Source organism: Dendrobium catenatum, unplaced genomic scaffold (genome assembly GCF_001605985.2).
Source record: "Dendrobium catenatum unplaced genomic scaffold, ASM160598v2 fragScaff_scaffold_1117, whole genome shotgun sequence".
In the NCBI taxonomy this organism is placed as follows: Eukaryota; Viridiplantae; Streptophyta; class Magnoliopsida; order Asparagales; family Orchidaceae; genus Dendrobium; species Dendrobium catenatum.
In genome coordinates, this window is record NW_021319579.1 from 1,917,426 (window position 1) to 1,945,011 (window position 27,586).

Consider the following 27,586-nt stretch of genomic DNA (forward strand, 5'->3'; position numbering starts at 1 on the left):
GAGATCGAGGAGGGTGAACTCACAAAGAGAACATAAGTGGCAAATTTTCATTTCATAAAACTAACTATTACATGAGAAAAGGGCCTTATAAATATGCCTCAAAATGACAAAGAAGCAAAAGACTAAAATGCCCCTTGGGCTACAATAGCTACCAAATACCCATGAGGGCAAAAACGGTAAAACGTAAAATAAAAATAAACTACTACATAAAATGATGAAAATACAGATCATGATCGTGGTCGTCGATCTCCGGCATCTCATGTGTTGAAATCGCTGCTGATGTCCCCATCAATAGAACATCGAGAAGCACAGCTGCCAATAGCTAAGAGATAATATCTCAGGCAAGCTTTACCATTCATAATGAAAGAAACCCTTGGATTACAAACAAAAAAGTAACCAGAAATAAGACAAGAAATAAATCCTAATAAGATTAAAAAAAAAGAAATAGTTCTAAATATTCCCAAAATAAAAATCTCTAAATAAAGTAGAAAAATATCTAATCAATCATGGCATCAACATCAAACTTAAGTTTGGATTGGATGAGCACTGTCATCTCAATGGGCAAAGTGAACCTAAGGATATTTGTGTGCTTCAAAGTGCAAAGCCCTTGAAAATTAGAATGAGAAGAGAGGAGGGTAGCAAATGAAGATTGCATGACTGAATTTTAATATATTGTTGTGTTAAAAAATAAGATGAGATATTACACATAAATAGGCAGAGAAATAACTATCAAGGAATGAAACATAAATGGTAGAAAAATAATTATCAAGGAAAAAAATAAATATGAAAAATCAATCTTTAATTCTAGAATCCAAAATTAATTACAAAATAGAAATGGAAGCTGATGTCCCTAGATTGTTTGATTGCTGCAGATGGAAAGCTGATGTTCACGAATTATTGAATTGTTATAGATGAAAAGCTGATATCGACATATAGTCGGATTGTTATAGATGAAAGGATATGGTTCATGAGATGCCGGGTTGAAGTACATGGAAATGATTTGGCCACAGATTTAAAATTATTTCAACAAAAGCATCTGGAAACAATGCTTTAGTTAATTGGAAAAACTCTATTAATAGGTTATTTATATTTATTTACTCATGATGGAGCAATTTCTAAAAATTCAACGCCAAATGCTTTATAAAGCTAGATTAAGTACAGATAAATGCAAAGCTACACTATTAAGGCAAATCACAAAGACTAATGATAATAACAAGGAGTACTAACAAATTAAAAAAATGTCAAGTAAAAATAAAAGCTAGATCCTAAACTGGGCAGAGAAACATCATTTCTACAAGAGGAGAAACATCATTTCTACAAGAAAAGATTAAAAAAAAAGCACATAAGAAAATCAATTCAAACATGAACCAGACAGAGAATTAGTAAGTTCTCATCTGGTTTACTTTCAGGTTATTTACAACTTAATTAAAGAGAACTATAGTAAGATATGAAAAGCACAAAACTCATAGGGAGAAAAGCAAGTATAACTGAAGAGCAAGTAAAGGTGTTCCTATGACAGCTAAATAAGATAGTTACTGTTACAGCAAGGCAAACCGAGAGGTCTACAGCCACCATCAGACGGTTACTAGCACATGTCAACATTCCTCCCTCACGTGCTATGCAACAGGACCGTACTCCATACTCTAACAAACATTTGCTGTATTCCACTAGTTACTCTATATATACACTACTGTATTCTGTATTGAGACGTATGATGAATACTTACAATACTTCTTCTCCAAACTCTGTTTTACTGCTTCTGTAAAGTTATCATGGTATCGAGCAAGTTTTTCTTTAAGTCTTTCTGCTCTCTCTCTTTCCTTCTCTGTTTGATCATGAGTTCTTCCACTGTATCGTCGTCTCTTGAATCGGCTACATCCGGCAACTCTATCTCACAAATAGACAGCACTCCGATTCCTGCGCAACTTAAATTCTTGATGGCAAATGTCAAGAACATTGTTGCAACTCCACTGACTGCTGAGAATCAACCCACCTGGAGATCTCAAGTTCTTAAACTTTTTCGTGCAAATGGCTTTGAAGGGTTCTTAGATGGTTCGTCTCTTTGTCCCGCTAAAAATATTTTCAATGCTGTTGGCTTATCTACTCTTAATCCTCAGTACGCTACCTGGGTTTTGATCGATCAAAACATAGCGGCTACATTATACTTTGTCATTTCATCACCACTGCTTCCGTATGTATTGTCGTTGGATCACTGTGCGGATATTTAGACAACCATTGCTCGGAGGCTTCAGTCATCAACCCGTTCCAGAATCAGTCAGCTGAAAAATGAATTATATCATTGCACTATGAAAGATCAAACTATGGCTCAGTATCTTCTCACAATTAAATCCAAAGTGGATTCTCTTGCGGTAGCTGGTGCTCCTATTGATTCTGAGGATATTATCCATCATAACCTTAAATGGTCTTCCAGCGTCGTATCAGGCCTTTAAAACTGCAATTAGAACAAATCTCCAACCATTGTCGTTGGCCGATCTCTACACCTTGTTGTGTAGTGAGGAACTCAACTTGGCCCATGAGGTTACCCGTGATCTCAACTCTCTTCAGTTGACAGGACAATCTGTCGTACTTGTTGCACAAAGAGCGCAGGGTCGCGGACGCTCAAATTCATTTCGTGGACGATCTTCCTCCGGTTCCAAAAATCCACAACCATCTGCTTCTTCACCTCGTGGTGGACGAACCACAAGGCTTTCTATAACCTGTCAAATATGTGGCAAATTGGGACATTCGGCTATCAAGTGTTGGTACCGCCATGACACTCAATACAACACAGACCAGTCATCTACTCTGTTCACGCCGGATACTGCTCTCAATTCGCCTGACTGGTACCTGGATAGTGGAGCCTCTTCTCATCTCACGTCGGATCCTAGCTACATTCAAGCCTCTCAACCTTATACTGGCTCCAGTCAAGTCATCATGGGAAATGGACAACAACTTCCTATCCAAAATACCGGTAACGGGCTTCTTCCGACCCCTGCAAGTACTCTGCAACTTTCTAAACTTCACCATGTTCCAAATCTTTCCTTTAACCTACTTTCAGTTCATCGTCTTACCCTTGATAATTCGTGTGATGTGTCTTTTTCGTCTACTGGTTACATCATTAAGGATCAAAAGACTTAGCAGCCTCTTCTTCAAGGTCCGTATATTAACGGACTTTATCCTCTTTGCATTCAGAAAACCACTATGTCGTCTACTGGTCATCTCGCGCTCCTCTCCGTCCAAGCTGTTCCGGATCTTTAGCATCGCCGTTTGGGCCATCCGTCAGCTTCCACGCTATCTCATTTAGCTAGAACTACTTCTGTTATTTGTATTTCCAATTCTGTTTCATTTAATGCATGTCAGTTAGCAAAAAGCCACCGATTGCCATTTCCTAGATCTATATCTCAATGTAATACTCGTTTTCATATCATCCATTCGGATGTTTAGGGTCCAGCCCCGTTGCCTTCCAAGTCTGGCTTTCGTTATTACATTTCATTTATAGATGATTTTACTCGCTTTATGTGGGTTTATCCTTTGCTGAAGAAATCAGATGCTTTCTCCAAATTTATTGAGTTTAAAAAGATGATTGAATGCCAATTTAGTGCCTCCATAAAAATATTAAGAACCGATGGTGGTGGTGAGTACGTTAACACGGTTTTCACTACTTTTCTCCGAAATTGTGGCATTCTTCATCAATTCACTTGTCCTTATACTCCTCAAAATGGAGTTGCTGAACGTAAACATCGTCACATTGTTGAAATGTTACGTTCAATTCTTATTGAAGCTCATTTACCTCAAACCTTTTGGGTTGATGCTTTAGTTACCATAGTGTATCTTATAAATCTTCTCCTTCATCAAATACTCAATCTCTTTCCCCATATGAGCTTCTCTATAATAAAGCTCCCACATATGATCACATTCGTGTGTTCGGATGTCTTCGTTATCCTTGGCTTCGTCCCTACAGCTCCAATAAACTTTCTCCTATGTCTTGTCCATGTGTTTTCCTTGGTTATCCTATAAATCAAAAAAGGTTATCATTGTTTTGATCCCTTTACTCATACAGTCTTTACTTCTCGTCATGTTGTTTTTAATGAATATGTTTATCCCTTTCCTCAATTATATGTTGTTCCTCAATTATATGTTGTTCCCTCTGTTTCACTTGAAACTCACTTTCCTCCTCCACTTATACTTGTTCCAGCCTCTGCCTTACCTAAAGCATTCTCTTCTACTCCACCAGCCTTGTCCAAATCAGTCTATCATCCACCAATTCCAGTAAACAGAAGTGATTCTATGATTGTTTCATCACCAGTGCTCTTGGAGTCTTCTCCCACTACAACTATTCAGCCAGCTGGTGTTTCGTCTCATCCCATGGTGACAAGATTGAAAAGTGGTATTACGAAACCCAAACAGATTTTTAATCTATTTCATGATTTACCATCCAGTGATCCTACATCTTATCTTCAAGCTTCCAAACTTGATCATTGGCGTCGGGCAATGTCATAGGAATTTCAGGCTCTTCAATCCCAAGGTACCTGGGATCTAGTTACAGCATCTCCTAAACAAAATGTTCTTGGTTGCAAATGGGTTTATCGTACTAAATTAAACTCGGATGGTTCTATTGTCCGCTACAAAGCTCGCCTTGTAGCTCAAGGCTTTAATCAAGAACACGGCTTTGATTATCATGAGACGTTTAGTCCAGTTGCAAAAATGCCTACTATGCGGGTGTTTATTCTTGTGGCACTTCATCACCAGTGGCCGGTTCTTCATTTGGATATATCTAATGCTATTCTTCATGGGCATTTAACGGACTGTTTTTATGAAACAACCTCCCGATTTCAGTGTTCTTCATCCACTTCATGTGTGCCGGCTCAAGAAAGCTATCTACGGCTTCAAACAGTCTCCTCGCCAATGGTATGCCACCTTGTCAAAACATTTACAGCAGTTTGGATTTAAGTTCAGTATGGCTGACCTGTCACTGCTTACCTATCATTCTGATTCTATGTTTCTCTACATTCTTATATATGTAGACAATATTCTATTAACTGGTAATGATCAGCCTACAATAAATCGTCTCCTTACTGCTCTTCACAGTAAGTTCTCTATGTGGAATCTTGGTTCACTCTCTCATTTTGGCATTCAAGTGAATCAAACAGCATATGGTGTTCACTTAAATCAAGCTCAATATGCTCAAACTATTCTACTTAGAGCAGGTATGCATAATTGTAAGCCTGTTTCTACTCCCATCTCTCCTAAAAAGCTGCTGTCCAATACAAATTCTGGTGAATTTGCAAATCCTGCACTCTACCGACAATTGGCGGTCTCCTTACAGTGCTTGACACTTACTCGTCCAGACATTGCCTTCTCAGTTCAGCAGGTTTGCCTACATATGCATAAACCGCTTAACAGCCACTTTGATTTCCTTAAGCGGCTTCCGCGTTATATTCAAGGAACACTTAATCATGGGTTACCGATGCATCGAGATTCACTTACCTTACATAGCTATACAGATTCTGATTGGGCTGGTGATTCTTCTGATTGTAAGTCAATCTCCGGTAACTGTCATTTCTTAGGCTAGTCCTTGATTTCCTGGCAGGTTAAAAAGTAGCAAACTGTCGCTCGCTCTTCAACTGAGGCTGAATATCGCGCTCTTGCTGTTGCGACGTCTGAAATTATTTGGCTTCGGCGTTTACTTGCTGATTTCTCTGCTGCTCCGGCTCTTCCTACTACAGTTTATTGTGACAATATGTCTGCTATAGCTTTAGCTCATAATCCTGTTTTACATGCCCGTACCAAGCATATCGAAGTAGACTGCCATTTCATTCGGGATTGCATTCACAAAGAACATATTCTGGTACATCATATTAGTACTCAGGATCAGCTGGCTGATGTCTTCACCAAAGTTTTATCCATCTCTCGGTTTAAGCTTCTTTCAGGCAAACTGATCACCGCTCTGCCAGCATCAATTTGACGGGACATGTTACAGCAAGGCAAACCAAGAGGTCTACAGCCACCATCAGACGGTTACTAGCACATGCCAACATTCCTCCCTCACGTCCTATGCAACAGGATCGTACTCCATACTCTAACAAACCTTTACTGTATTCCACTGGTTACTCTATATATACACTACTGTATTCTGTATTGAGACGTATGATGAATACTTACAATACTTCTTCTCCAAAATCTATTTTACTGCTTCTGTAAAGTTATCAGTTACAGCTACAACAAGAGGAACAAGGAGAGAAATCAACCAAACAAAAGAACAATAAGATAAATAGCTAAAGTTCTTGAAGCATTTTTTGCTTCAACAATGAAGTTAAGATTTGTTTCGCTTCTGAAGTGCATGCTTCTCTATGCTTTAAATGGTTGTCCTTGGAAGATAAAAGATTTATTAATTTAAAAGAGGTACTTCTACATTTTTTTACATCAACTTGATATGAGACAAAAAAGCTATAAATCATAGAACAAAGTATAACATAATTTAAAAAAAATAAAAAACAAGAAGAAAAACAAAAAGAAGTTACACTTGGAATCCATACCTGCATCCACGTTTGCCAGTTACCCATGACTAACAAATTGAAAAGTGTAACCATTCCATTGGCGTAATCATTGAAATTGAAAAGCAGATAGCTAAACCAATTAAGAAGAACAGCCAATGTTCCAAGAGAATGATTTATCCATATTTATTTTGTTTAAAAATGAAACAGAATAAAAAGGATACTCATCCTGAAAGAGATCAGTAGTTTCCAGTATAGCATTTCCAGCATTTACAATTCCACCAAATAGCTATCAATCAAAGTAGAATTTAGTTTAATACTATATCACTCTCAAGTGAAGGAAAGAATTAAATTGATTAGTTCCTGCCAAAATATTACAGCAAGCAAATAATTCATGCGAAAAAATAGTTTTCTTTCATAAACAATTAAAAGGTTATACATTGAAGGATAAAGATGATGTGGTGGCAGTGGAATCACAATGATGATACAATTAAATGACATCAGGATTCAAAGCCGTATCATATTAGGAGTGAGAAAATGAGCAAAGAGAAAGTGCATATTTAGTTTATCCACAGATAAACAAAGGGCATGGGCACATAGAAAATCATTTATTTTTTATTTATCTATTTTTGTGCTTTTTTTGCAAGGACTCCTATATTGATGCAACTATTAAGTAATTCAAACGATGACAAATTCACTGGTTATGAATAATGACTAATATAATAAATAGCACAAAAAGACGCATAGATACTTAGGATATTGTTTTGTTTTTTTTTTCCTTGTAATTGGGGTGTATATTTGATGCCGCACAAAGAACAAATATCAACCAAAAGCATTGTGAAGAAGATTAAATACGCAAGGCTCAATTACATGAAGTTCAATTACACTAAACCTAATGTGGTGAAAAAGAGGAAGTTATATTTTTAAGCATAATTTTATAACAAGCAAATAATACGATTTAGAAATGGTAATGAACAAGATTTGTCAGAGAAAAAAGAAAAAATACATAGAGAAAAGTAAGATATCATGAAGGGCTTGCCTGGCCAGCTTAGCTTGAAGCTTGGTGAAAAATGAATAGTTATGATAATTTATTTTTCTTATTACAACCCAATATAGTAAATAGTCAAACAGCGGGACGTGAGCAAGATTTGAACAAGATTTGACAGGATATGAGCAGGATTTACAGGATTTAACCCGTTGGCCTGTCAAATAGAATTTAGGAAAATTTTAAATCTCATAGCGAATTAAATCCTTCATTTCCCTGGTTTTACCTTAGATTCACAGGGCTTGGCGAAAGAAGCGCGTGAATGGAATGAGGATGGCTAACTTCGCAACGAGCGAGCCCCTATAGTCATCGCTACTTCCGATCGGCCAGGAAGAATGATGCAATCAAGGATTATCATTTTATATTTTGCATTTTATTTTCTTATGTTTTGGATGCTATGTGATTTTGGACTATATTTTTTTTATGTGCCCTATGATGGAAATCAACCCAGATCATGCTTGGGTTTGATGCTCTTAGGTAATTTTTCTCAGTTGGCTTTCCACTTATGTTGAATTTGTTTCTTTGCTCCTTGGTGGCTAAATGAGTATTTAATCATTGGGTTGTTTTTTCCTTATTGGGCTTGGCCCATATCTTTCATTGTTCGTTGGCTGTTGGTTTTCCAAGTTGATTTCAGATTCCCTGTTGTTGATTCCCCATGCTAAATTCGGATTCCCATGTTGGTTGGCTATTAGTTTCCAAGCAGGCTTTGATTTCCCTACTGTTGGCCATTCATTTCCCTCCTTGTTGATTCCTAGAATAATGTTTTATCTTCTCAAAAAGGGGTTGTATTGATTGGCTTCTATTGGCTAGTTGGGTGGCACATCTATGTGTGCTATTGGGCCTTCTTCTCCTATAAATATGGTTGATTTGTTGCTGGAAGGTCATTGTTGGTGAAAACGAATCCAAATCTGAGGGTTTTCTTCCTAGCTTGAGAGCTATCTTCTTCATACACCTATTTCTTCTACTCAGTCTTCTATCTATTTCTTCTCTCCACAGTTTCCCTTTCACTTGTATCTTTCTTCTCCAAATATTGTGAGTGTAAGGTGTTGTTGTGCCCTGTTTGTTAGTATTTGTCGGAGGAGCACCGACTTGAGCTGGATTATAATTTCTATGGCAAACCACTGATTTGATTTTTCCTTTGAGCACCATTCTCTATTTTCCTGATTTGCATGTGAGGTGACCTTTTTAGGTTATTATGAGGGTAGTTAACTTTAAGTTTTAGTTTGTTTCTTTGTATAATTTTCTAATCATTTACTTATAACTGTTTACTACTAAGTTTCATTATGTTGGTGTTGGCTTATATTTATTGAAAGGAAGTATTATGTTGCATTCCTAGAGTTCTCCTACTTGGCTATAGGATGTAAGTTTCATCAAAGAATAGTCGTCGAAGGAGGCGTCCGAGGAGGTGCGTTTCAGCTAGGGCTTCGACAGAGAGGAAAGGAGGTTCGGCAGTTGAATTCGATTGGAGTTCGGTCTTCGATTTGTGGTAGTGTCAGCAACATATAGGAGGAACATGTCGCTGCTAGGCTAGATATGCGATTGGAGTTGACGGTCGGAAAAGAAGGGCTGTATTGTGAGAGCCTTTGAGTACAGAAGGCGAGTTGGTCGCGAGAGGAAGAGAGAATGAAAGAAGCCGAAGGCTTCGTTCTCTTCTCATTTTTAACGACAGAGGCAGGACACGAAGCGTCGTGCAAAACAAGGATGGCGTCGACGTGCAATGCTCGTGGTCGGAAATGTGAATGGTAGATAACGCAAGATTTCATCGTGAAAGCAGCTTCGTTAGACCTCCGAATAGGTAAGAACAATTTTTTTTTCTCATTTGCACATAATATAAAGGTCAACAATTTCTTTTCTTTATATTATTATAATTCCTTTTAATCATTGCAATTAGTTCATATTATATGAATAGCTAAAATAATGAACAAAAAGTTTAAATATGAATTATAGTCATATTGAATTATCATTGTATGAATGATATAGTTAAAGGTTAAATATGCAACAATTTGAGAATGACTGAATGATTGAAGTTATAGTGTAATATATATACGAGTAATGATTTATATGAAAATGAAAATAATAAAAGGAAAAGCTACATGCATGAAATATATGAGTCGTTTACCCCCTTATGGTACTAGTTGGGGACGCAACGTACTCGTGTACGTTAAATGAAAAAGGAAATGAAAATGATTGTACCTTCACTAGTACAATTCTTAGATGGTACTCCTATACTAAATGAAAAGGAAAAAAGAATAAATGAGAAAATTGAAAAATGCATGAATGTTAATTGAAAGAAAAATGACTACATTATTTGACAGATGTAAAATAAAGTCTTATACCACATGAATTGATATATCCACAAATATGTAAATGAAAAAAAAAACAAGATGAATATGATGCATTTTTTTATACATATAATTGTTATGTTACAATGGTGATTATCAACTGAGTTTATCATATAAACTCAAATTGTTAAAATAAATTTTTCATGTAAGTCTCCTGATAAGTAGAAATGGCTAAAAGAGAAAATTGTGTTTCAAAGAAGACGCTCAAATGATAACATGCAAAACTTGGTTTGTGTTCATGAACAAATGAATAATTTGTTAGTGGACCTTCTGTTTTTGTGAAATGTTAGCCATTACTGTTATGTGTAACTATATAAATTGTATTAACTGTCCGATTGTCAAGTCCCATCTCATTAATTCGAGTCTCTAGGTCAGATCGTGACAAGCTACGCCAAGGTATCCACCTGAAGCCAACCACGCTAATGCTAGCTATTGTCAGCATGCAATAGCGCCAGCTGGTGCCACTCTTGCCTAGATACTCTCCCTGCAATTACGCCAGTTGGCTCCACCAACCTTGCTATTGCTCGTCTGTTTAATGGAGAGCTAGTAAACCACACAATCTTCTAGCTCAACAATCCTCATCTGCATGCCTTATATATGTAGTCTCCTGGTTCAACAATTTGCACCCTCCTGCATTTCATATACAGACTGCCAACACTATTTTTTCTAGTGAAATAAATTTTGAATTCTTTTTTATTGATTATGCTAAACTATATTCCTATTTTTTTCCTTCAATATTAGATATATTTCACCTAAAAATATTGTATCTATTTTACCTACTGAAAAAGCAAAGGCAGTATTCTACACTAATAATTTTCAACACAAATCTTATTAAGCAGAATATGCGGATTTTATATTACACATTCATAAACCTTATTTTTGTAACAAAGCAAATTGATAGCATGAATCACCAAAGCTTCACTTTTATTAATGATTAGAGATAGAAAGAATGTGAGAATAAGTCATTCTAAAAAGCTCACATATGCTCTTCAGATCTACAATAGCATGATATTTCTAGAAGTTCATTTCTACATTATAAAGTTTTAATCGAGAGTAGAATCAATCACCTGTACGCCAACAGAGCAATATATACAAAGCACACAAAAAATGATGCCAAGATATGGCATCAAACTAGGAATAAGAGTTAAGAACGTTGCAACAAATCCTCTGTATTGCTGCACATTCAACAAGAGCCTTAGCAAGCGCAACATCCTTCCTATTAGAAGATAGCGAATCCTGTCATAAACAAAGAACTGAATTAACCCGTCTCTTATTGTATACAAGGAAAAAAAGGTGCTTCTGAGCTACATGTTAAATGTCATTATGAGTCTAGACTCACAATTATGGAACCATTTTACGAATTGAGAATACAAAAATTTCAAGGAAGCAAATTTGTTTATATTCATTTTACAAAAAGAAAAAAAAAATATTTTCGAGCTTAGTAGCTTAATAATATCAAATCAAAACTCATTTGGCACAGTAAGATCCAAATCAGTATATGAAGGGGTGGGCAAAATGCATCTCATTCTAAATGCAGAATGGAGCTCAAGTATAAAATATGGCTGGAAATAGTTCTCGGATTCTTTCCAGGGTTGGCAGTGACATGAACTATAGACAACATATAAAAAACAAAATAAAACAACGTCATCAGCTATGTGTTGTTGCAAAACATGTAAAACTGATTTAACCATATGCTATAGAATTGGCCTATTACATAAGCAGTAAGCAGTTCAACAAAGTGCAACCTTCAATGAATTACAACACCAAGAAGTAAAATTAATGGTATAAGAACTACGAACAGTTGCATTCATTTCAGGTTGAAGGTGAGTATGCTTTAGAGGAATGAAAAGAAAAAAAAGCGCAACTGAATGAAGTCATTGAAATGAATAATCTCACCATTCACCATTTGATAGAAAGGGAAGCTCAGATGAAAAGAAAAAGGTCGTGGCCTCTCCAATGACTGAAAAAACACATGTAGAGAAATCAAAGTTAACTGCACTTTCTCTAACATGCAAAACTAAAAAGCCAGCACTTATTTTAACTAAGAGAACACAGCAGAATTTTGAGGAGATAAACAGCTCTCACTTATTCAAAGCACAGACTTTCACATCACGGCGAGCAAAAATTTGCAAAACTTTCCAACTAAGATACAAAAACTAGACGAATAACTAATCATCTTGGGAAATACCGTTCCGTCACAACTCTAGAAAGACCTAATTGGCTACATCATCAAATATTAGTTCACTGAAATAATCATTTATTCAACGTGAACTAGTACAAAACTTCTATGATGTTGTATTAAAACTGATACAATGAGAAGGAAAACAAGCAAACTAATGAAAATAGCTACCAAATTGTTTTATCTGATATGAAAAGGAAAATTAAAAAACTAATGAAAACAGTTACCCAATCACAAAACTTCGCTCATGCTTGTGTACACGTGACTGCACGTGATGCATGAAAAAGGGATTAATATATTTATAGAAGATGAATAACTAAAATGTCAGTTGTTGTCAAGGTAATTCAAATAACAATGAGAAATAGTGCTAGACACTAACAGGGGTTAAATGATTCTCGCCTATACCAATGAAATATAACTGATGAGGACATAAACTTGTCATGATTATTAAACACTTTCTTTCATTTTAGCCACCTGGTGATTTCTTTTCATGGTATATGTTAGTCATTTGTGATTTAAATATGTTAACTCGTTATCTTAGACCTATTCTATAAATAGCTTTTATTAGGGTATGATGTCATGTTATGATGAATGATAAATAATAATTCTTTGTTATGATTTAAAATCCTTCAATTATAACGAGTTTGTACAGTAGCATAACATAATTCTCCTTTCTTCCTGGTAATATTCCCCGCATAGACAGCCATTATTTTGATTCACAAGGCCTTCACACTGTCGTCGAGTATCAGAATGAGGTAATTCCTACCGAGGTTATTTAAAAATAACAATAGAAATGGTGTCGGATACTAGAAACAACAATCAATCCAAAGCATTCACATTTAAGTAGGAGCAGAAATAAAATCAATTGTCCCCACCAGATTTCCCTGAAGGACAATAAGAAACAGTTTTTTATTCAGTACCTATTATCCATGTGATCACAAAATCAAAACGGTTTTGCCCTTCCATCCAATATGTTCTAAACCCATATGTAAAGACTTTTAAAGCCACCTCCACGATATAAATCCAACCTGTTAGACAGCAAAAAATTTATTAGCACAATTGGTAATGTAGAAATCTGGACAACGAGGAAGAAAATGAAAATGAAGATTTTTTTTTTAATCATACTTGAATTAAATAAATTTGCAAGCCATATAAATAAAGTGCAAAGATGAAGAATAATTTGAATTATGTGTGTATATTATTGAAAACCTTGTACTCCGATTTATAAGTAGAATTTAAGGTTATACTAGATAATGTCTACCAAAAGAAATAACTAATTACACTGTGTTTACATGACAATATTCCTAGGATATAATACCCAATTATTAAAATAAAATTATATCTGCATCTATGAAAATAAAGGAGACATTCTACAAATTGTAAGCATTTATTTCACCAATATCTTGAGTGATTACCACTATAAGCCTGCAAATTGCCGCCTTGTCCATAAGGGAAGACCACGAGCTTGCAATCACAGGGATTGTCAAGTTGGCCTCAAGAAAGAAACTGCAAACACTTCTCAAGCTGCTGAGTAGATATATTTCATGACTAATTAGGAGGTGATATTCTAGAACATAGAGCTTGGTAGTCCTTTAGTTTGAATGTCAACAAATTATTTGATTAAATGGACATCAAAGATATATATCTATCCATTTTCTTTCTAATTTTTCTGGTGATAAGGTGTCGATCGATTTCTCTATGTCTGGTTTGATGATACTGGAATGGGTTGTAAGCAATGTTGATGGTTGATTTGTTATTACAGTATAATCTCATAGTATCTTCCCATTTTATTCTTGAGTCACTCAAGATGATTTTGATCCCCAACAATTCACAAATTCCTTGGGTCATTCCTCGAAACTTGGCTTTAGCACTTGATGTGGTAACTAATGATTGCTTCTTACTTTTCCAGTCAATTAGATTTTAACCAAAGAAGATAGAATAACTAGTGTAGATAAAAAAGAAGATGAAAATATTCAATAATTTGAAATTTTTTGACAAAGTTAAGGCTTTCTTTTTTTTATTGTCAGTCTATAATGAGTGATCAATCAAGAACTTACAATTGGAACTAAATGAATTCTTTAAATTAGTTTTTCTTACCCATGTATCTGAATTGAGACATAACTGTTTTATTCATAAATGAAGTAAAAGAACATCTCTAATTTATCTCTCACACATTTTTTTACTATCTACTTCAACGATAACCCTAGGCCTATTTATTGATTTGAACAAGATACGACTTATTTAAAATTAATTGTGGGAGAAATTGTTATCCTCAACGGATTGAGATATTTTGTGATCGAGCACGACATAAAAAATAAAATATTTTCCCGAAGGGTAAAAATGTTATTTCTCTATGGACTCACTAACAAATCTCGCAATTTTAATTTTAATAGAGATCTTCACTTATTCAATATTTAGTTGAATATGGTTTATTTTATTCTGAGATATAGATACCCCATAGGACCAAGTCCCTATGGTTAATTATATTTTAAATATTTATTACTTGAGAACACTTTTGATTACACAAGTGGTTTCTTTTTTTAGTCATCAAAATATTGGCTAATATTTTCATTTTAAAATTTATGAAATTCTTATTCAAAGATTTTATCTTTGTGATTTCAATGGATGAACAATCAACTTGAAATCAAATTTCTAAGATTGGAAGTCAAATGAATGAAATATAGGATTACTTGATTCTGAGACAACTCAGAGATACTCAAACTATTTTATATTGAGCTTTACATTTTAACATTAGATTTTTGTTTATATTAAACAAATTAATTAAGAATGTTGGGGCTTGTAATCCAACAACACATATTGAAGAGAATGCCCAGAAGGTGAGGGCATATGAAGCAACTGAAGTCAACAACAGCATCAGATCCTAGAATTAAAGTGAGGACTATTAAGGGTCAGTGTCTCAAACCTAAGTTTAACGGAATGTAAGAGACTTACAAACTACACCTCACATGAGGCATAGTCAGTCCGACCTCTGGATTTATGACCCTGTGTGGAAAGGACTACCAGCTAAGATCTCAGCTTCTGATCCACCTCATCCTTTTGATCCACCACTCCTATAATTGTATCCCATAAGTGTGGGCTCCAAAAATTTGAGCCTTGATCTCTCCACAACCATTCTTTTTCGGGTAAACGAGGAAAGTTTTAATGAGTAAGTTATGAGGAAAAATTTCAAAAGGCAAATTAGGTTTTGAATAAGATATTACCCAGATATTTTGCCCTCATCTTGCGAGGACTTTATGATATGAGTTCAGGTTTCCTATAAACGCAAGCCCCCATAATTAATTATCTCGCCCAATAAAGAGAGGGAACCTTCGATTAAGGCTAGTCGTCGAATAGATACATAGTACTGACAAATACATAGTATCTAGCATATAGTAGCAACAGAATTTAGTATTTGAAAATTGAAATTTATGTCACCGCATACTTAAATCGAATGAAGGGTGGAATGATGATAAACCTGAACAAGATCCCAGAGTTTCGTCGTACCAAGTAATCATTGTCACTAATCTACTTAGTTAGAGAAGGTAATCGACCCAACATGACCGAAGGATCCTTATCGACAACCATGGGTTGCTTTGTCTAAGGGCATCTTGTAGACTTAGGGTGAATATTTGTCTAAAAGGACAACTTTGAATCCACCTTAGCCAACAGAGGGTTTTATGCCCTATTAATCATATCATATTGATTCATTACTCAAGAATTTGAAGCCATTGGGGAACATATGGGCTCTGACCATAATCACAATTTAATGGTGTCATTTGGTGAAAAAATCACCCTATCAGAGGGTCCCGGTCATACCGTTTATCTTTGGTTCCATTTGATGACGAAATTACTTATTAGAGGACACGTGCCACGTTCTTACTGACAAAAGACAGTTTGAGAATGAATCTTAGTGATATTCTCGACAAGACATTCGCTCTTTGTGAGCCGAAGTGATTTTTTAAATTTGTCCACCTCAACAAACAATTGCGAAGGATGGATGGGTATTTTGCTTTAAGTTTTTAGGTATTTTATTTCAATTTTAAATATTAAAATCGTTCATGAATACGTTAAAGCCAGCTGAACATATTTTATGAGAAAGTAGAGGCATTTTGAATGTCTGAGGTTCCCTTCGATTGAGATCTTCTGTCAACATGACCATCATCGATATAATATAAATAATTTAATTTTATTGGTCGAATATTTTCGACTATGTTTACTTGCCAACAAAGGATCGGGTTCGGCATCGACTTTATGTCTTTATTAATGAATTTTTCTTATTATAGGCTTTGAAGGCCTTATATGAACGTATAAAATAAATATGTCAATAGACATCGTGACCATATATTTGTTTGATTATTCGAACCGTGTTGACTCATATCTATTCATATATAAGGATCGGGCTCGAATTTAAGTTTATTTCTTGACACGCACAACATCCTCAGACGTCACATGTATACATACATAATGCCCATCAAGACCCATGTGGGTATTCGTATTTGCATAATGATCAGTATACTTGATATGATTTGCATGATACATATCATACTTATATCCTAAAGCATTTGTATGAAATGTTGTGTTTGTATGATTGATATGATGCATGAATAAGATTGGCATTATATACTTGTAGGATGCATTTATGTGTTTTCTACATACTTGCATAACCCCTTTTGTGGTAGTTTAATATATTTTTGTAATGTATAATGTATTTGCATGTCAATGTGATGTTGGATGTCATGCTTGAATGAAACATTATGCTTATTGCAATGCATGTGGGAGAACATTTTAAATTGTTTGACACTAATCAGTTGTGCAAATGATTGTCATTTGAGTGTTTACAACATTCTATTTAGAAGCCTGTAGACACCTTCTGTACACTTGTATGTATTGCAGATTCGATGGCATAGCCCTACGCTATGGATTACTCGTTGCTTATTTTAGGTAGGTTGACGTGCAGCACTAAACTCTTGTTAGAAAGTAGTGATCATTTAAAAGATGCACGAGCTTTCATGAAGAATTGGTGAATGTCTTCTGTCTGCTTATACGAATGTTACGGATCCGATGACATGAGATTGCACTATGTGTTGTCTGCTGCTTATTGTAGGTAGGCTGTCGTGCAGCACTAAACTCTTGTTGGGAAGTAGTGATCATTTGAAAGATGCACGAGCTTTCTTGAAGAATCGGTGAACACCTATCTGCTTATAAGAATGTTGTTTATCCGGTGGCATTATTTAGCAACACGTTAGGTTTCATTTGCCATTCTTCGGCAGCATGATTTTGCTTGTTTTGCCTTCTGCTTGTTGTCATTTTCTTTAGCACTTAGCTTGCAGTACTGTACTTCTGATTACAAATGAGCTACACGTCGCATCAAGAGCCTTCCACCTATTATTTGCAAGTGGGCTGATTTATCTTGTGTAACAGCAAGACGCTGCAAATCTATTACCTAAGTTTACCAGTGGCCTACGGTTTTTACTACTAATTCCCTGCTTTTGCTTCCAGGTGAATCGTAGCGTTTTGCTAGGGGCCGCTTGTTGCTTCTTGTAGACAAGATGTCGTGCTATACGAACTTTATTGAACTTGTTTGTGGGTTGTCAACAGAGATCTAGAAATCACCAGTTTAGCTTGTGGACAAACCGCCATGTTCATGATGAATCTCCTACAATGGCTCATAGATTCTTGCATTTGTCACAGGTCGTTTCTTTTGACAGTAGACAGTATGTTTCGCTCATTGCAATCTTCTTGTTCATGTTCACAAAAGATCCATCACACTTGCAGCTTATTTACCATTATTGCTAGCAAGCAGGTTGCCACATTTGTTTGCAAATGGATGAACATTGATTATAGGGATGCCAGAGCATTCACTGTGTGTTGCTTGTTATCGCTCGTATGCAAACTATTGTGTATATAATAAGTCTTTCACCATTGCTAGTAAATATTTTTATTTGTTGCATGTTGTACTATGTACATTTGTACATTGATGCTGACTGCCAAGTGAGCTGTGTTCATCACCAATCTGAGCTTAATGCTTGTATGTTGATTGGTATGTCAGCTTTGGAGGGCCACACCCATCATGAGCTTAATGCTTTTATAGTAAATCAGTGTATTCATCAAAGACTCCTCCCTTGTGGAGTCTACGAGTCACTTTCCCTTACTTGCATATTGACTTGATTGAATATTACAAGTTGCTTTAATTTCATTGTTCCTCAGTTGTGTGCATTTGAGAGTTTGTACACCAATTGCCCTTGCTTGTTCGTTGATTTACATTTAGATTACTCAAACTATTGTCCAACACTTGTATTTTCATTATGGTTGTGCATTTGTCAATTTAAAGTCCAGTTCCTTGCTAATTTATTTTTGTTCCTTGTAGTTCATTTAAGTCCTCTGTAGTTTTGTTCAATTCAAGTCCTACGTTTACTGAAAATTCAGCATCCTCTCAGCATATCCCTCATTTAGGAGAATTTTAGGGTGATGGACCATCCCACCACGATACAAAAAATGTGTATGGTAGGTGTCGGGCGACACATGCAACCATGGTTATGAATCCCACCACCCTACAAGAGCGTGTATTGGTCTTCTAATTACCTGTTTGAAATGAACAGTTTTTTTACCATAGGTATAAAAGAATGTGCATGGATACTTAGGATTGTCCTCATCACGCTACAAGAGATTGTATAAGACCTACTCGCCTCACCGCAAACGCTATACTGGGCTCCCTCCCACCAGGCTTAAAAAAAAACGTGTATAGATGATTTTCCGGTGTGTTACAAACTGTAGCATTGAATTGTAGGATATAAGGAGGAATTGATTTTTGCATAGGATAAGAATAGGATAAGAGATAAGGAAGGTTGTATTTATATTATAGTTTAACTATAAATAGTCATAATAGATATATGTCAACCTCTTGCATAACTCCTCGTTTCCTGTGCAACTCATTTTGCATGCCATCATCTCACGTGCCAGTATATTTCACCTTTTTCACTTGAGCAATAACCCAAGAAATATGGGTATCGTTACCAATAATTTTGATGTTTCGTGCAACGAAAAAGTATGTTTCACCACCAAATGTCGTGCCCGTAGACTATTGCTTTCAATCACGGTTACTTGAGTCACATTTTACTAGTTCTCCTCGAGTATATGTGACATTCAGGACAAAATGACGATATTCGTTTCACGAACGAACAACGTTCGACGATCTTCGTTCAAGTGACATTGTGCAAAGTTGTATTTGTAATCTATTGTTTTCCAATGACTTCGTCTGAATTAATCGCAAGAGGTCCTCCCTTGGCAAATTTAATGTTTCAAGTGTAACAAAACAATCTTTTTTGCCGTCAGATAATATTTGATATTTTTGTGCAGCACTGATCCCATAGAATGTTGTTTTCACCATTTTTCGATCGAGTCGTGCGCAAGCAGCTCTTCTTTGGTAAATTCAACATTATGAATGTGTCAGTGTGATCTGTTCCACAAACTAATAAAGTTTGAGTGATTGTAAGTACAATCTAGGTGCTTTAAATCTCATTACGCACAAAGTTGACCATTGACGAGGCATTAGGGCTTGATATGCAACTGACATCGCATCATTTGAACGTCATTCTCATCATGCATACTTGGATTCAATAATGAAGTGCATACGAAGATCAACAAAGAACACCATGCCAAAACTTCCAATTCAAAATATTATGATGCATCTGGTGTAGAAATGGCAATTTACTAAGTCACAAAAATCAACTCGTTGCTTACTTTTCAAGAAGCTCAATGATTCAACGCAAAAGTATTCCACTTGTAACAATGAGTTATATGTTATAGTACAAGCTTCATGACATTAGCAGCACTACTTCTTCAATAAGATTATGTATTAATTTTTGAGCTATATGTGAGAGGCTTAGTTGTCGTGTATGTTGTGATAATACTATTTATTGGATAAAAGAAAAGATTATATTGGCCCTCTACTTAAAAAAGATGCTGATAGAATAGCAACTCATTGTCTAACTTATCAATAAGAAAAGTAGATATGTAAACTTCAAGTCTATATTCTCCCCTATTAGTGCCTAATAAGACATGGCAAGACAACATCATGGATTTCATATTACAATTGCCAAGCCGGTCATGGTCATGATTACATATTAGCTATAGCTGATAATTTCTCTAAAAAGACACATTTTATTCCCTTTTTTGAAATATTTAATGCATCTCCTATAGCCAAGTTGTTCCATACGAAAATTTTTATCCAACATGGCCTTCTGGCTTGAAATGTATTTGATCAAGATGCAAGTTTAGTCAGTTCTATAACATTATTAAATCTTGTTATGACAACTAAAATTTTCATCTGATTTTCATTCATTGAAAGATGCCCAAATAAAAGTTGTACATAATTTATGAAAATTGCTACACTATCAAATTGCAATAGTTTAGGGAAGTGAGATTATCATATCTATGGTTGAATTTGTTCCAACAATTATCAAAACTACCACTAAAAAATCAATGTTTAAAGTGGTGCACAGGTAGCAACCTGCGAAGCGTATAGATCTCATACCCATTACTCATGCATACATATTATGATTTTGCCACATGTGCATAAATTATATTTTGATATTAAGCACAAATTGATTTGCAAAATGAAAAGTATAAAATTATGATAGATATTCATGGAAAATCATTAATATAATGATGGTTGATTATGTGTTATTTCAATTCTCCTTAAATGTTTCCTGAACAACATATTTAGCAAAACTTGATACCTTAGCTAAAGCACTCAGAAAACTTGATCAAATGCACATAGTATTAATTTGCTTGCTGATATGAATAGTAGCCCTACTTTCAATGCTAAGGACTTAATGCCATGTATAGTACTTTTGAGCCTCTGAAGCTTAAAACAAGTATCTTTGCGAGTGGAGTTTTCTTATCCTCACCAGCAGCACCAGATACAATTTACCACCAGCCCCAGCCTCATATGTTGAACAAATTCTATCACATAATGAGGTTATTTTGGATTCTTTAGTTAAGCGATGTTATTTGTTTGATGGACGATAGCCCATCCAACATCAGACAACTACTGGTTGACTCATGAAGAGTTAAAATGCATCTATCTCAAGTCCCAACATTCTGGATGAGTATCTTCAACTTTACTCTCGAGATGAGAGTTCCTTATACTTGATTCGTCTATCCAAACTTATATTCACTAAAGATGAGTTGATTGATTAAATGCTTACCTGATTATTTAGACATATCTATTTAATGACAATTTTGATTTGTTTCACTGGGTTTTATTTTCTACCCTACTACTTCTATTTACTCAAGTTTGTTTTATACCTTATTATTTTACTTTTGCAAAGCTTTACTTCCATATTTTTCTTGTTGCTTTATACTTGAAATCCTCGGGTTCTTTTCATTATAAATGAGAACCCTAGGGCTAGATTGAGATCATTATTGATTGAATGAAAAAAAGCTATTCAAGGACGCCTCTTTTCCTCTTATTCCCACAAGGCATCATAATATAGTATCTCAAAAAACAAGAACTCAACCATAATGGGGTGGAAAAATAACTGTTGAGCTCATTAACTGTGGGACCACAAATACATGAAACGATTGTGCAATTATATGATCTCAGGACAATAACAAAGCAGGATAGCATTTCTCACCCACTTACCAAAGAAAAACTCGACTTCTTGCCAGATTTGCTGTGCCGAGCTGTTCTCTATATCAAGCTGGAAAAAAAAAAAAACCATTCAATTGTACCATGGTGATATCTCTATCTTTCAATTTAGCCAAAAAAAGAAAATTCAGCAATTCTTTAATGGCTCTTGAGCATGACAATTAACACGTGCTGGAGATCAATTGAATCCGTTTTATGCCACTCTAACATGGCTATATCTCAGATCAATATTAATTTATATTCTCTTTCATCTTTCCTCTCTTTCATTTTCTCAATATCCTTATCACCTGACACATTCCTAAGTTTTATGTTTACCAATATGACAGTAAAATAAAACTATATTTCTTGTATAAACGTATTCTTTTAGTAATCAAAGAGATTATATGATATTAAAATGTATATATGCAGGAACGTATGGTTATTAACCATTCTCGGTTGTAGTGTCTCTTATATTTTACAAAATTGGCCATGTCACCATGTCTATGTTCTATCCATCCTTATATGTGCCTCACAGTTTTTGGCCCTTTGGTTCCCGTGGATGGCTGCTGGTTTTCCCGTGCTTGGTCCTTTGGTTCCCGTGGATGGCTACTGGGTTTCCTGTGCCTTGCCCCTTTGGTTTCTGCAGCTGACTGCTTAGTTCTTGCGGCTGGCTACTTGGTTCCATGGATTTTCTGCTTGGTTCCCGTGATTGTTGCTTGGTTCCCGTGGCTGCTGTTTGGTTCCCGCGGCTGCTGCTTGGTTTCCGCGGCTGCTGTTTGGTTCCCGTGGCTTTTCTTCTCTGTTTTGTTGTACCGTTTGGGGGCTGATGTATTTCACTATTGGCCTTTCATTTCCCTAAATCTACTAGGTTTATTTAATGCTATTTGGTGGCTATTTTGGGGGGAATTCCATGAGTTCTTCCCTGTTTTCTGTGCAGAATTTTGGGGGGAATTCCATGATCCAATTGTCGGAGTGAATAATCACTGGAAAAATGTTCTACTATCATTCAAAATATAATTGCCAGTGATTATTCACTCCGACAATTGGGGCACAAGCTAAGTTATATTTATTTAAACGATAACTAGTATCGAATATAATCACATCCCCAAAACAGTCATAATCATTTCTGCCAAGACCATCAACCCAGAAGAAAATTAACAAACACCCATCTTCATCAGTTTCAACATCCCAAGCAAACATGTTGTCATCAATTGTCCGTTCTTTAAACAACTTGATCAGTGAATTAGTGTCTCCAGTCTCGATCTTGGCTATTCTTTCTTTTTGGATGTAGTTGTACGCATCCTGTTTCGTGAATCCAAGATTACTCACACCTCCAACTTCATCAGATAGGTATGTAAATGCATCGACAGTTCTTATCCCTACTTCTAACATAGATTTCAAAACAGCTGCATTATCATCACTAATGCTCCTAGATGACCTGAGCAAATGTTGATCATTTGGCCTAGCCAGTTCGTGATTGTGACTTTCTACAGATTTATTCACTGCCCAAACCCCATCTTGACTCATCGAAAATCTAACCATGGCTGGACATCCTGTTCTTGTACATGATCTTCGATATTTTACCATAGTACCACTCTCATTCTCCTTCTTGAAACCTGATTTAGAACACACAAAATCCTTTAATTTGATTTTCCTTGTATTTGGCCAAAAATGGTGATGATCTTTCCGAACACTAAATCCAGTTGAATGCGCGTACTGGTAATATTTTTCATATGATTCATTCTCAGAATTGTAAACACCATAAGAAATATTCATACATCCATATTAGCTTTAAATCTAAATATCAATCCGGACATTAAAAACAAGCAATAAAAAATATCTCGGTATTAGCTCGGTACAACTGTGCACCGAGTTTATACTGAGCTATTATAATCAGTACCGACCGTATACCGATCTAGAATAATGAATACCGACCTTATACCGAGCTAAGGAGGAGTTCATACCGAGTAATGATCGGTACTACTACAACCAAAGTTAGATTAATATCAATCCGGACATTAAATCAAGCTTATACCGAGGTTGAATGATCGGCAATACGACGTATTACTATTTATTAGCTCGGCTATTATAATCAGTACCGACCGTATACCGATATATAATAATGAATACTGACCTAATACCGAGCTAATAAGAACTTCATACTGAATAATGATCGTTAATACTAAAACCAACGTTTGATACCCAGTAATGAAACAGTAAAAAAGTAAAAAAAACAAACAATATAGATAATAACTTACTACTATTAGATCAGAAAAAGCTTGATCAAAGTTTAACGTCGGAGTTTCCTCGTAATCTTCGAAGTCTTCAAAAGCAAAACTTTCATTCGATCCTTCCATCTCCTCAAATACTTCACGATTTCTTTACGTTAAGTATATGAGAATTATATGAACCGTAAAGACTGTAGAACATCTTATGTTTAATATAGAAAAGGTTATTATACCTGAGGTAAAAGCCGCGTACTTTTTTTAGTTTCCCGTCCATTTCATATACATTACGACGGGCCAACCCGAAATATTTTAAAAAACGTGCTAAAGCATATGGGCTGTCGTCGGGTCATATAAGAGGTAATAGAGCAGCCAGATGTCGCGATTTGAAGCGATACCGAACATAGAGATGCGTCAGGTTACCTGAGGCAATAAAAATTCCTAGGAAAGCTTGCGAGCTTCTCCTTCTTTTTGTCTTGGCTTCTTACCTCCTTCTTCTCTATGCAAGAATCCACCCCACTTGTATCATTCTTCTCAAACCAAGAAAGCAAGTTTAGGAAAGTCGTTGTGTCTTTATTTTGTCGTTTGTATGTCATCAAAAATTTGTAAGTCTTTTATATTATAAAGTGAAGTTATTTGTAGTTTATTTGTGTTCTTTTGTGTCTTTTAGTATTTGTATCTTTTTCTAGTAATTTGTGCATCTTCTAAGTTATAGGAATAGTCTTAATTTTGCTTGCAAAACTTTGGGGCTTGGGGCCCTCTCCCAAATTTTTGCTTGCATCAAATTTGGTATCAGAGCGGGTTAGCAAATCTCGGATTGTCGCGTGGTTTGTTGTGTCTTGTGAGCCTAGGTTTGTGTCTTCCTAGGTCTCTCTTTTTGTGTCTTTGTTTTTTTTTAAGTGTTTAGAGAAAATGGAAAATCAAAATCAACCAAGTAATCCAGTGGTGGAAGAAAACAAGCCAGAAGATCTTGAGGTCCCTCTTCCAATAAACAGGTGGATTCCAATAGAAGATGATTCAACAGATCCGCTAAAAATAAGTTGTATAAAATCTAATATCTAATGTTCTTATTTGATGAGAAATTCGAGAAAAAGAAGAAGTTTCTTCAAGACCAATTCGAGAAAGAAAAAGAAGAAATCCTGAAGAAATTCGAAGCTAAGATTCAAGAGTTAGATGCACTCCCACCGTCTCCTCGGATCAAATCAAAAGACAACTTATCGGGATATGAGTTTTTCAAGTAGGGGAGTCTGATGTAGACAAGGGGGGGTCAAAACAAGATGAGAATTTGTTTTGACCCTTGGGCTTCTGGTGTTCTCGAGTAAGCCTTGGTTGCTTGGTATTTAGCTCAAAATGCTGGAATTTTAATTAGTTCTAGCTCATAAATGTTTGAGCTAAAGTTTACCTTAATGATTGGGGGATTTATTGCACTTCCTAGCTCATTAATTTTGAGCTCTTGGTTAGCTCATAATGAGCTAAAGTTTAGCTCATTTATGTAAGTTTAGTGGAAGCTCATTATGGTGGATTTTGGCCCTTTGGTTCCCATGGATGGCTGCTGGTTTCCCCGTGCTTGGCCCTTTGGTTCCCGTGGATGGCTGCTGGGTTTCTGTGCCTTACCCCTTTGGTTTCTGCCGCTGACTACTTGGTTCCTGCGGCTGGCTGCTTGGTTCCGTGGATTTTCTTCCTGGTTCCGTGGAGTTTCTGCTTGGTTCCCGTGATTGCTGCTTGGTTCCCGTGGCTGTTGTTTGGTTCCCATGGCTGCTACTTGGTTTCCACTGCTGCTGCTTGGTTCCCGTGTCTTTTCTTCTCTATTTTGCTGTACCGTTTGGGGGCTGATGTATTTCACTATTGGCCTTTCATTTCCCTAAATCTAATATGTTTATTTAATACTGTTTGGTGGCTATTTTGGGGGGAATTCCACGAGTTCTTCCCTGTTTTCTGTGCAGAATTTTGGGGGGCTGTGTGCAGAATTTTGGGGGCTGTGTGAGAATTTTGGGAGTTATTTTTGGATAGAATTTGTACAGCCTTTTTCCCTTCCTCTTCCCCTTAGTTAATTAGTTTTAAATGAAGTTTTAGGTGGATGTTTGGCTCCCCTTTTGTACCTATATATAGGAGATGTTTTGAGACTTAAAAAGATTTGTGATGATGATGATTTTTGGGACAAAAACCTAAGAGGTTTTTCTTCTTTGGAAAAGCTTGAGAGCTTTGTCCAACTTCTCTTCTTCTTCCCTCTAGGAAAGCTTGCGAGCTTCTCCTTCTTTTCGTCTTGGCTTCTTACCTCCTTCTCTACGCAAGAATCCACCCCACTTGTATCCTTCTTCTCAATTCAAGAAAGCAAGTTTAGGAAAGTCGTTGTGTCTTTATTTTGTCGTTTGTATGTCGTCAAAAGTTTGTAAGTCTTTTATATTATAAAGTGAAGTTATTTGTGGTTTATTTGTGTTCTTTTGTGTCTTTTAGTAGTTTGTATCTTTTTCTAGTAATTTGTGCATCTTCTAAGTTATAGGAAGAGTCTTAATTTTGCTTGCAAATATTTGGGGCCCTCTTCCAAAATTTTTCTTGCATCACTACTCCAGGTAAATTGATACAATAAATTTCCTGATCAACACCATTAGCTTGGCGTTGCAAGTTTATTTCTTTGCCCTCTTCATTCACATCTTTCCCTTTATTGATCTGTTTATACTCGGAATAAGCTTGTGTATCACTCATTGAACTCTCACTCTTCTTCTCCTCAATTATTTGCCCTCTTCATTCACATGTTTCGCTTTGTCGACCTGTTTATCCTCGGAAGAAGCTTCAACTCTCACTCTTCTTCTCCTCAAGTATTCGCATATTCAACTTTTTCACCCAAGGATCATCACCACCCCAATAACTTCTTCCTCCTCCAGTGTAGCATTTGTCGTGATCCCTCCATGTTTCCCTCATGTATCGAGGGAATAACTCCAACCTTTCTTCCATCCGCCTCATATGACCAGATCCCCCCATGACTCTGCCCATCCTCCTTTGATTGTCCACCCTCCTTGCCCAAAAAGCCTCCCATTATGAGTATCAATATTTGACACAACACGAAAACCCAACCCATAAATTTCGGGTTGAACCCAACCCGATTTCAAAAAGGGTCGTGTTTGGGTTCCCGGATTCAACCCGTTTGAAAAACGGATCAAGTTCAGGTTGACCCAACGAGTTGGTGGGTCAACCCGGAAACCCGAGCTGCTCGCGCTGCCCGAGACTACCCACACCTACCCAGATGCCCGCACACCTGCTCGCGGCTGCCTGCGCCCTGCCTATGCAACTGCCCGTGAGCCAGCCAAGGCTACCCCCGCCTACTAGCAGCCGCCCGCTGTTGACCTCATTTTTGTATGAGGTCATTAAGGATCCATCCAGATCCCAGATCAATCCAGACCTCAAATCAATCCTGACACCAATTTAAACTGATCTCAATTCAATCCAACCCTTAATCAAAATCCAGATTTCAGTCCAGTTCAGAATCCAGACTTCAGCCTATATCATACCTTTGATCTAACATCAATCCTATCCAATCAATTATGATCATTTAAATGATCATGAAGGATTTAGATAATTCAAATCCAATCAATCAAGCTCAAAATCCAGACCAAATCCAAAAATCCAGACTCAAAACCTAAGTCCAAGGGCCTTGTCCTAAAGGCCTTTTCCA

The 27,586-nt window shown here is 36.2% G+C and overlaps 1 protein-coding gene across 3 annotated transcripts in view; it reads right to left on the reverse strand.

Moving 5' to 3' along the window:
* LOC110113756 (two pore calcium channel protein 1) overlaps nt 1-27,586 on the reverse strand; it is a 64,511-nt gene that overhangs the window by 9,472 nt on the left and 27,453 nt on the right. For all 3 annotated transcript variants that reach the window (XM_028698634.1, XM_020846431.2, XM_020846430.2), the window contains exons 14-19: nt 21,707-21,764; nt 12,981-13,088; nt 11,778-11,841; nt 10,949-11,117; nt 6,719-6,783; nt 6,537-6,627 (exon numbers count right to left, since the gene is read on the reverse strand). In XM_028698634.1, coding sequence (XP_028554467.1) covers nt 6,537-6,627; nt 6,719-6,783; nt 10,949-11,117; nt 11,778-11,841; nt 12,981-13,088; nt 21,707-21,764 — 555 coding nt within the window. The remainder of the gene's footprint in view (nt 1-6,536; nt 6,628-6,718; nt 6,784-10,948; nt 11,118-11,777; nt 11,842-12,980; nt 13,089-21,706; nt 21,765-27,586) is intronic.